This window comes from Neltuma alba, unplaced genomic scaffold, assembly GCF_004799145.2.
Source record: "Neltuma alba isolate B1F8T4 unplaced genomic scaffold, ASM479914v2 tig00007111_pilon, whole genome shotgun sequence".
Classification (NCBI taxonomy): Eukaryota; Viridiplantae; Streptophyta; class Magnoliopsida; order Fabales; family Fabaceae; genus Neltuma; species Neltuma alba.
The window spans coordinates 20,570-31,925 of record NW_021634674.1 but is presented as its reverse complement, the minus strand read 5'-3'; the positions used below and the strand labels follow the sequence as shown (position 1 = coordinate 31,925).

At 34.1% G+C, this 11,356-nt stretch overlaps 1 protein-coding gene across 1 annotated transcript; it reads left to right on the top strand.

The window, feature by feature from the left end:
- The first annotated feature begins 1,236 nt into the window (after window positions 1-1,236).
- Window positions 1,237-5,231, top strand: LOC114751793 (NADP-dependent glyceraldehyde-3-phosphate dehydrogenase-like). Its single transcript, XM_028940465.1, has 9 exons — window positions 1,237-1,468; window positions 1,672-1,865; window positions 2,091-2,219; window positions 2,605-2,724; window positions 2,863-2,999; window positions 3,227-3,382; window positions 3,605-3,983; window positions 4,328-4,444; window positions 4,722-5,231. Exons 1-9 carry the CDS (start codon window positions 1,324-1,326, stop codon window positions 4,833-4,835), a joined length of 1,491 nt encoding a protein of 496 aa, XP_028796298.1. The 5' UTR covers window positions 1,237-1,323; the 3' UTR covers window positions 4,836-5,231.
- Window positions 5,232-11,356: the final 6,125 nt, after the last annotated feature.

Sequence of the window (11,356 nt, the reverse complement as noted above, 5' to 3'; positions counted from 1 at the left end):
ATCTTCGACGAGACCTATGTGTGGGTGGACCATGCTCTTTAATCTATCTATATCTACGTGGGTTGAAAGATATGGTTCATTGCTCCATAAATGTCTCATTTTCTCCTGCGCTTTGAAAATGTTCTTAATGGATTTTTTTTTTCTGTGATTTATCTTTTGTTTGATCTATTCTCAAATCGTGGTAATTTATTTGTGTTGGTTTTGATTTTCTGCTGATTTGAAGTTACCATTTTCAGAGAGAAAGGAGAATGACGACTCGGAGAGAAGGGGAGGCCATTTTTTTTTTTGGTTGGATGGGGCTATTTTGGTCTTATACTTTTATACCTATTGAATTAAGGGGTGTTTGGATAGAAACCAAGCCATAGTTTCAAAAGTGCTTTTACGGTTTACGAATAAATATATAGAGGAATTTGTCTTGTTTTACAAAAAATGCTTCTGAAACCATGGTTTGGAGGTTGCCAAACACCCCCTAAATATAAAACTACTCATTCATAATTAACGTACCAAACAGACTTGTGGTAATAAATATTACTCCTCATATTCTTAATATAAGATTTATTTAACTAATTTGGTTAGATTAAGAAAATTAGGTAAGTTAGTTAATTATAAAAAATATGTCATATTTTTCCTAAAACACATAATCATCTTTCTTAATATCTTCCCCCTTTTCTACTTGATTATGACTGAGAGAGTATATATATAGGTAATTTATGAAAAATTGATAAATATAAAAAATAAGTATTATATTTAAGATTAAAATCAACTCAATAATCAGGTCTTATATTAAAGACGGAGGAGTACATTGCATCGCATGGCATCTGATTGCATTGCATTATCAAACTGGTATGTAATTGAACCAAATGGGTCCTAAATCATGGAACCCTCGTGTGCACGCGAAGTTTGCCATGAACTAACGTGCCAAACAGGCGCCTTCATCAAGAGAGCGGGCTAAACCCTCCTGTTTTACATTTTCTATTGGCGGATACATGCACCTCATGCATTTGTAAGGTCCGTAATGATTTCGACTGCAAAGAATTCGGCTATTATTAAAATGATCACAAATCTTGTTTGTACTGTAAGTTGTAAGAATTGTTTCCATTTTTTTAAAAAATAAATTAAAGATAAAAGCCCGAACGAGCATCGAATCCCGGTTATACTGCGACTATCTGTAGCAAGAAGAATCCAGTCTTCCCCTCATTTGGCACCTTCTGGGAATCTCGGCCAATACACTCAAGTTTCAACTCTGCACAGGGATTCAGACGTCAACCTTCATTTCCACCTCTTGATCGACCTTACACCAAAGCTCAATCAACTTGCTCCATCATGGCGGGAACGACAGCTTTTGCCGAGATCATAGACGGTGATATTTTCAAGTACTATGCTGATGGCCAGTGGAAGAAATCCTCATCGGGAAAATCTGTCCCGATCATCAATCCCACTACTAGGAAGACACACTTCAAGGTTCAAGGTTCTATTTGTCACCCTCACTCTTTAGTCTGTACATAGTCTCAGTCTTTTTTCCTTGATCTTCGAAGTATCGATTTTTTCCTGATCTAATCTATTTCAATTCCTGAAGAGTTAGCTTTTTTACTGTTTTTACTAATTTTTTTTTTAGCTTTTTTTGCATATAGCTATTATAATAGTAGCTAGCTCTGATCGAAATTCAAACAGCGTGCACACAGGAAGAGGTCGACCAGATGATAGAATCCGCAAAGACAGCACAAAAGTCGTGGGCGAAGACACCACTGTGGAAAAGAGCAGAGTTGCTTCATAGGGCAGCCGCTATACTGAAGGAGCATAAAGCACCCATAGCCGAGTGTCTCGTCAAAGAGATTGCAAAGCCAGCTAAAGACGCCGTCACTGAAGTATGTAGAATTAAAAGATTTCACTAAATGCATCATTATTTGACGTCTTGTTTTGGATATTTTCTTCGTGGCATTGAAAGTATTAAGTATAGTGGCATTTTGGTAAGTATTGATTGGATTGTAAAGAGCGAAGAAGGTTACTGGTTGATTTTATGTATTGCGTGCTTTTAAGATGTGGGGACTAATTATACATATTTTATAAACTAGGCTTTGCTTTTGATGTAGGTTGTTAGATCAGGTGATTTGGTGTCTTATTGTGCTGAGGAAGGGGTGAGAATTCTTGGAGAAGGGAAATTTCTCGTTTCTGATAGTTTTCCAGGCAATGAAAGGACCAAATACTGTCTCACTTCCAAGGTAATGGACCTGCTCCTTTCGGGTGGTTCACACCTCTCTAGATCCGTGGGACTCAAAAACGTAGAATTTTTTTTTTTATTTTTTTATTTGGCCTGAAAAACACGTAGTATTCGGTGTTATATGTTTGTCTATCTACAGCTTTTCATTGTAGACTCAAAGGCTTGCTTACTGTTAGTTTCTCGATTGCTGTCCTGCAATTTTACACGGCAATCGGAGTTTAATGAAACAATTGCATGGTATTAAAATGACGGCTGTAATCAGAATTTGATCTTCTACTTAGTCTAACTTATTATAACTTCCTTCAACCATATCTCTCTATGGCATATGCTTATGCTTGTGATTGTAAATAATTTGTTCTTTTGGATAATTGATTTGCTGTATGCAGATTCCACTAGGGGTTGTTTTAGCGATTCCACCATTTAACTATCCTGTCAATCTCGCTGTTTCAAAAATTGGTCCTGCACTTATTGCTGGAAACTCCCTTGTGCTTAAACCACCAACTCAGGTATGCCACTGTACATGGAGCCCGGCACAATCTCATACTAGTTATTTCACAAATCAGTTGCATATTTTTCTTAAGTGGATCTCCAGATGTATTTTATAAGTTCGACAAGTTGCCTAACCCCATGTCTATACCTTTTAGGGTGCCGTTGCTGCTCTTCACATGGTGCATTGCCTTCATTTGGCGGGTTTTCCCAAGGGTGTCATTAGCTGTGTGACAGGAAAGGGTTCTGAGATAGGTGACTTTCTTACAATGCATCCAGGGGTGAACTGCATAAGGTAACTCTTTAGTCGTCTCATGGTTAAGGAGCTTACCTATTGTGAATGGTTGTGTCCTTTTTAGTTTTTAATCTGATGATTCATGAGATATCTTACTAGCAAATGTGGTTTCAACAGAAGTTTAGGCATCTTAAACCGTCATGAGCACATTTGCATCTGCTAAATATGTTTTGGATGTCATTGCAAGAGTTATATTTTGCCACATCCTAATTCACATTAATCTACAGTTTCACTGGTGGAGACACTGGAATTGCAATCTCAAAGAAGGCAGGAATGATTCCTCTTCAAATGGAGCTGGGGGGAAAAGACGCATGCATTGTTCTTGAAGATGCTGATTTGGATTTGGCAGCTGCTAACATTGTAAAAGGAGGCTTCTCTTACAGGTGAGGAGTGCGTAGAACTTCCGCAAAAAAACAATATAGATTTTTAAGAAATTTTGAAAGGCAAAACATTACTTGATTTCTCTTGATGTTTGTATAAGATTTCACATTTGATGATGGGATTTTTATTGTATGATGCAATTTTCTTATTTCGGCTGCATTGGATTTGGCTCCCATGACATAAATGTTCCTAACTCATGTTCTGAAACAAAAAATATATGTCAGTGGCCAAAGATGCACGGCTGTAAAGGTTGTTTTGGTCATGGAATCCGTTGCGAACACTCTGGTTGAGAAAGTCAATGCCAAAGTTGCAAAATTAACTGTTGGGTCTCCTGAGGATAACTGTGATATCACCCCAGTTGTCACAGAGTCCTCTGCTAACTTTATTGAAGGGTTAGTAATGGACGCTAAGCAGAAAGGAGCAACATTCTGTCAGGAGTACAGAAGGGAAGGGAATCTCATATGGCCTTTGCTGTTGGATAATGTTCGTCCAGATATGAGGATAGCATGGGAGGAGCCATTTGGTCCAGTTGTGCCAGTTGTCAGAATAAGTTCTGTCGATGAAGGAATCAACCATTGTAATGCTAGCAATTTTGGCCTTCAGGTAGAGTATGTTAAAAGTATATGCGAACGTATATTATTTTTAGTCATTGATTTTGAAAATAAGACTAGGGGATAAGAGGGGCTCTTTCGCAAGAAAGAGTTGAAATTTTTTGTTTCCTTATTATTTGCAAGTTCCCTTTGTGTCCGTTATCTTGTTAGACCTGAACTCTGAGGATTCCTCGCTTGTGATTTGATGAGTTCTCGACAATTTGAGAGAACTCAGAAGTAAGATGTCCTTGTGATTTGCTGCCTGTATCTTCAGTTCCTTGTTCCTTAACCATCAAAGTGACATATATGCTACGATGCATTTTTCTTTCCCTCATTGCTTCTGTCGGTGCAACGCAGGGCTGTGTCTTCACAAGAGACATAAACAAAGCAATATTGATAAGTGATGCAATGGAGACAGGAACAGTTCAAATTAATTCAGCACCAGCTCGGGGACCAGATCATTTTCCTTTTCAGGTGCAGTGTTTTCATTCATCTTGCCAAAATTGTCATCAGTTCTATAGATTGTAGTCATAATTATAAAGTATATCTCGATCGGAAACACTTTCAGAGGTTTCTCAACAAGCACCATTTTTGGATACCTAAGTCATCCATTAAATTATCAATAGATCATATGCGCATCCTGTAACAAAAACAAAAAAGGCCACGCAGAGTCGGCAGCATTTTTTGTCTCCATAATATTGGATCACTTCTCTATTCACCATCTCGACATGCAAATAATGATTTGTGGCAGGGTCTGAAGGACAGTGGAATTGGTTCGCAAGGAATCAGTAACAGCATTAACATGATGACTAAGATTAAGAGTACGGTGATCAACTTGCCTACCTCTTCTTATGCCATGGGATAAAATGCCTACCCCAGGAATGCTATTATCAACTTATCACCAGGGGAGGGGTGCTTTGCTTGGTCTTGTGGCCGTGTTTGACGAGTTTGCTTGCATTTATAGCTGCCTGAGACGTGGGTCTCTAGACGGAGAATTTTTGCTTCGTGTTGTACATCGATAGAAGATGAAAGAATCATGAAACTACGGCCCTTCGCGTGGAGTTGACTGGGGGTTCATCGTATACAATAATCCGGACGGTGGTTTTCATCTGTTTCGTCGTATAGGAATGTGATACTGCCACTGGACTCGTTCTATGGCACGGCCTGTAATTTGTGGACCAGACAAGGTTGGCAAGGAGAGTTTCACACTTGACTTCTCTCTTCTGGCGATTTTTTGTGTGGGATTACGGTATTTTCCGTACACGTCGGGCACCCTTTTAATGCTAGTTTGACACACAATTAGTTTATTATTATAATCGTTATAATAATAGACTAATTGTGTGTCAAATTGGTTTTGTGAGCAAGAAATTATATGTTTAATGCTTTATTATTTTTTTTCCCCCTTCAATAGAGTCGATTTGACTTTATCCTTATGACACTTTTAAGATGGAAAATTTTAATTTACAAAGAATCCGTTGAAATTATTAAAAAGGGTATGGTCTTTGATGGAGACATTTTTATTTTAATTCAATAATGCAAGTGAACGTAAAGATATGTATTAATCCTTATCACATTGGAAAGTATTTTGAGCTCATCATATCTAGATTATTCAAATGTTATTTGAATGGTTCAGATTTTAAATTTTTAATTAATTACTTTTAAATATAAAAAATTATTTTTTGAAAAAAATGATAGTTAATAGGTGATCTTTATTTTATATTCTATACCTATTAAAATAATTATTTTAAATAAATAAATAAAAATTAAATCTGAATCATCCAATTCATCTATAACTGGTTCCGTATGTATTTATGCTGGACTTACTAGTTTATACAAACAATGTACTTCACTTCAAATTTCATACTGTAGACGGATACGATTGGAATATCATGTTGTATTCATCACGAGAGACATATCCACGTAAGAGAGAGGAGCTTTTGCTTTAAATAAAGGTGTAAACTATAATTTTTTATTTTTTATTTTTAGCAAACGGTGCAAGCTACAATCTATCTACTACAATAAACCTTCTAAAAGTCCTAGCACATATATAACATGGAACTCGCGTCGTAATTTTGAATAACATTATAGAAAGACTAGGTGGCGACCATTTAAAATGATTAATTTCTTCACTAGACATGTACTTTTTGGCCCCGCTTGCCTTTCTTATTATGCATATTACCATTTATGTCAAGTTAGATCAGTTACGGTTGAATTTGTTTCATTAAATACTACTTCCGATCTTTAATATAAAACCTTGTTTGACTTTTATTTTGATCCTAAATATAAGACTTCAATCCACTTTATTTCTCATATTTATACATTTTTTTTTTCAAAGTAACCCTTCTAACAATGATAGTTCTAATCAATACATTTGATTAGCAAAGATATTTTAGGAAAGACAACATCTATTTAGGACAAATAACTAACTCAACTTACTTTTTTAATCTCCTCAAATTAATTAACTGGCTCTTATAATTAGAATCGGAGGTAGTAATTTAAAATTAATATAGTGGTCCAATTACAAGTATTCCTTTATCAAGACGGAGAGTCATTTTTATAAATGAGATACGATGAACAATACATTTTTTCATATCATATTAATTTTATTTTTTATTTAAAAATAATTCCTCTCATTTCTTGTCAACAGCCAACGTTAATATCAAGGGTATCAAATTCAAAGGACCGCATCATAAGCGGGCTAAGACACACCTAAGCTTTTTTCGGATGCCGCGCGCTTTTCTCCTGCACTGTGCAAAAACCAAAATTGCAGATCTGCCCTCCCCTTTTTTAACTTTATTGTGCGTGATTGCACATTTTTTTGCACTTTTCTGCGTCAGTCTTAATTGTCCCCGCTTTATCTCTTTCTCGGTGTGCCTTTTTTCTTCGTTTTTTTTTGTCTTCTCTGAGGCGAAGTCAACTAAAACGCCAACAGAAAACATTAAGGGTGTGTTTGGATAGAATCCAAACCATAGTTTCAGAAGTGTTTTTACGGATTACGAAGTAAATATATGGAGGAGATTATCTCGTTTTGCAAAAAAGTGCTTCTGAAACCACGGTTTGGGGATACTCAAACAGGCCCTAATAAGAGTTCAACACTCTATGGTATCATTTGGCACGAAACATTAGAAATAAGAAATTGAGATGGAATTAAAATTGAGAAAATAGTGTTTAACATGAAAAATTACTTGTTATATAAGATTAGAAAAACCGATATATATGGGATCAGAGAATATTATAGGGAAAGTGGTATTCTCTAATCCTACTTTCACAAGTTTACTTAATCCCATATAACAAGTAATTATTCATAATAAATAATTTTTAATATTTTTTCAATTGCAATCATTATTCCTATCTCTTATTTTTAATACTCAGTATCAAACGGACTTATCTGATTAGGTATTTTTAATACATAAACAGTGGTTATGAGATTAATAACCTTAAATCAGCGACGTAGAAAGAAGACAGTATCTAGAATAAAAAATATTAATATTTGTCTGGAGGTACCCCCCAAGCCAGGAAGACTAGTAGCCGCTGACTTTTTTTTTTTTATTGTAACGCTACAAATTTATGCTTGTTGGGTTTCGGAAGTCGCGGGCAAGATGGCATTTTTTTTTGCCTTTATAGTGATTTAAATACAGAAATTTTTTTACACATATATATGACTCACATGAAAAATATTATTATCTCCACGCATCAGACGTTTTTGTGTCAACCAAAAGGCCAACAAAAATATCTTAATAATTTACCTATTTTTTACGGTGAACAGGAATTTACTTATTTTGTATAAGACACTGAGCATGTTTGATAACAGATAGTTTTATTTTAAAGCGTGATTTTTTTTTGTTGCCTTCTTTCAAGTGTGGCTAAGATCAACGGAAGCGGATGCAGTGCTTATTTGGTGAATTTTACAATTATCTTTAAAAAAGTTGTGTTTTGCCGGACATTATTATCATGTATTTGTTTCGTATAATGTAAGATCATTTGAAATAAGTTAATTCAAATGTGAAAGTAAAGGGAAGCTAAGCAGGACACTTGTAGGAAATTACTCCTCCGGTCCTAATTATAAGACCCAATTGACTTATTTGAAGAGATTAAGGAAGTAAGTTAAGTTTGTTATTTATAATAAATAAGTGTTGTCATTCCTAAAATATCTTGCTAATTAAGTATATTGACTAAAACTATCATTATTAGAAGGATTATCTTGGAAAAAAATGCATAAATATAAGAGACAAAATGGATTGGGTCTTATAATTAGGATCAAATAAAAAGTTAAATTGGGTCTTATAATAAGGACCGGAGAAGTAACATATTTTCGATTTTGAAAGATTCTTGCATTTCCAGTGGAAGGATAATGTTAAGAAAGTCGAGAACTATTCTGGTTGGAAAATTAAAAGTCAAGAACTATCACATGCGAGTGCGTCTGTCGAGGGGTATTAAAAAAAAAAAAAGAAAAGGCCAGTTATCACGTGTTATACACAACAACTTTAATGCATTCAAAATTTATGTTCATTGAAAATCGGTGCACTGGAAAATGCTCTCTCTATCTCTTATTACAAAACTAAATAACTGAATTGTGTGACTTAAAGAATTGTTAAAATTAATAAAAAATAATAAATATGTGAAAAATATATTTTTCCAAATACATCCTTATTTATAAGTGGATCAATAAGAACTAATAATAATAACAATAACAATAATAATAATAAGTACAAATGAAGAAAAAAATAATTAAGCATAAATTTGAGAACAATGCATTTAATACTAAACAACGTAAAAAAAATCTCATAAAAAGAGACAGGGAATTAAAAAATTTAGATCTCATAAAAAACGAATGAATAGTATATATATGTGATCACAAAATAATATTTGTGGGGTATTTCACTGGAAGGGGGGAATTTTAAGAGGGTGTTTAGTTTGTTCAGTGTGTGCTTTTAAAAAATATTTTCACGCAAATCAAGAGAACTCCTATCAGATACTACCTCCGGTCCTTAATATAAGACTCTGTTTGACTTTTTGTTTGGTCCTAATTATAAGATCCCAATCCATTTTGTCTCTCATATTTATGTATTTTTTTTCAAGATAGTCCTTCTAATAATGATAGTTCTAGCCAATGCACTTAATTAGCAAGGATATTTTAGGAATGACAACACTTATTTGTTACAAATAACTAACTTAGCTTACTTCCTTAATCTCCTCAAATAAGTCAACTGGGTCTTATAATTAGGACCGGAGGTAGTATTTATTTTGTATATCGTAAAATCACTTTTAAAATTATAATTTGATTTCTATACAAATATTTTTTTAAAATGAGTATTGAAAGACAATAACTGAGTTAGTTCAGGTTTTCTTAAAAGACCAGATGCTGAACTTTGCACCCAAATTCTAGTCTAGATTGGGTCAAACCTAACACGAACTAAGTATGTGCTTGGTCTATTAGGTCGGGAGATTGGTTTGCTCGACCAAAAGGAAAATAAAAATGAAAATGAAAAGGAAAAGAGAAAGAAAGCACCATGCAGACTCCGAGCAGCAGAAATTAGACTGATCAAAGCCTGAAACTTTGAGAGCGAATATCCAGAAGAGAGAGAACAAATCGCAGTGAAGGCAAATTACAGCTACTGCTCTGAAACAAGGGATAAAGGAGAAAATTGTGATCCAAGTCAAATTGTCAATTAGTGATTTACTAAATGAGCAACATCAAGGCACTCACAGATGGATCGATCAAATTACACTACGAGTCTATATTCAAGAGATTTTGCTTATATCATACTACCTCCGATCTTTAATATAAGATTCTGTTTGACTTTTATTTTGATTTTAAATATAAGACCCCAATCTATTTTGTCTCTAATATTTATACATTTTTTTTCCAGAGTAACCCTTCTAATAATAAGAGTTTTAGTCAATACACTTGATTAGTAAGGATGTTTTAGGAAAGACAACATCTATTTAGGACAAATAATTAACTTAGTTTACTTTCTTAATCTTCTCAAATTAGTCAACTGGTTCTTATAATTAGGACAAGAGATAGTATTATAGTTTTCGGTGCATTCGAATCAAAGTGGAGGAAAGTAACGGTGTTGGACTACTTAAAACCTGGTCTGATCCAAGGGGCCATCTCGATTTATGGGGTGTTTGGATGAAAACTAAACTATGGTTTTAAAAGTGATCTTACAGTATACGAAATAAATATGGAAAAGAATTTCTCTCGATTTACAGAAAAAGTGCTTTTAAAAAACACCTATAAAGGAATCCAAACACCCATTTAGTCTTGTCCTTTTTTGTTCTATTGGTTTAGACTAGAGTCTAGAAAATGCAATAGAAAACACCCTCTGATCATTTTGGCGAGAGATACTAAGGAGCTTGCTATGTGGGCTAGTCAACCAATTACATGTGTCACGTTTTTCGGAAAACTGATACATGCACCAGCAGAGTGATTCATAATGGCACATATGATGTAGTGATATGAACACCAATCATATTAATACGCTGGAGCCCACCCCAATTCTTACCCTTTGTTTTTTTTTTGACCAGCCTTACCATTTTTTTATTTGAATGAATACTCATAGCGATAACGTAATGCAGCCTTTTCCAAATGTTCGATCATTTCAACAAACTATAATTTAGTACACTGCAATCAATTAATGAGATTGGATTCGACAGAAATGATTAATGCCTTGTAATACGATGAGTCAATGTTTGAATCTCCAGTAAGAAATATGTTCATGTTTATTTCAAACAATGCATTAAATAGGGTAGTCTCAAAAATAATATACTCCTCTGCTCCTAAATATAAGATGCTTATGTAAGAGTTTTATATTTAGAACAGGAGGAGTATGCATAAAAAAGGAAGAAGATAATTTAGCATGTTGCATGCAATAGGGGAAAAAAAACAGACTAGCGTGCTGAGCTCGTGAGGGGGTCTTATCATAGACTTTGCATTATATTTATGTTAATATCAGTGGTTTATATTTTAATATAAATTAAAGTGAATACTCATGGATATTACTTAAGAGCGTTAAATACTGGCTTTATCAATATCTGTAGACATATAAGAAAATGTATTAAAAAAATGCACCCAATCGAACATGCCTGGTTCGGATTACGTGTGAATACGCAACCCACAGACTAGTTCATGGGTGCATAGTATACAAGTCCATTGCACACAGACCGCATAGAATTATACCTTGTCACGTAGTTTTTAAAACATATTAAAAAATGACTATGGCGTAATCTTTCCACCTAAATAATATTATCTTCAGTCCTTAATATAAAAGTTTATTTAATTTTTATTTTGATTCTAAATATAAAACCTTAATTCATTTTGTCTCTTATATTATCTATTTTTTTTCAAAGTAATCATTGTAATAATGGTACTTATAATTAATA

Coding starts and splice junctions, on each gene's coding strand:
- LOC114751793 (XM_028940465.1), top strand. CDS start 1,324: ATGGCGGGAACGACAGCTTTTGCCGAGATCATAGACGGTGATATTTTC. Junction 1,469..1,671: donor GACACACTTCAAGGTTCAAG/GTTCTATTTGTC, acceptor AAATTCAAACAG/CGTGCACACAGGAAGAGGTC. Junction 1,866..2,090: donor CTAAAGACGCCGTCACTGAA/GTATGTAGAATT, acceptor CTTTTGATGTAG/GTTGTTAGATCAGGTGATTT.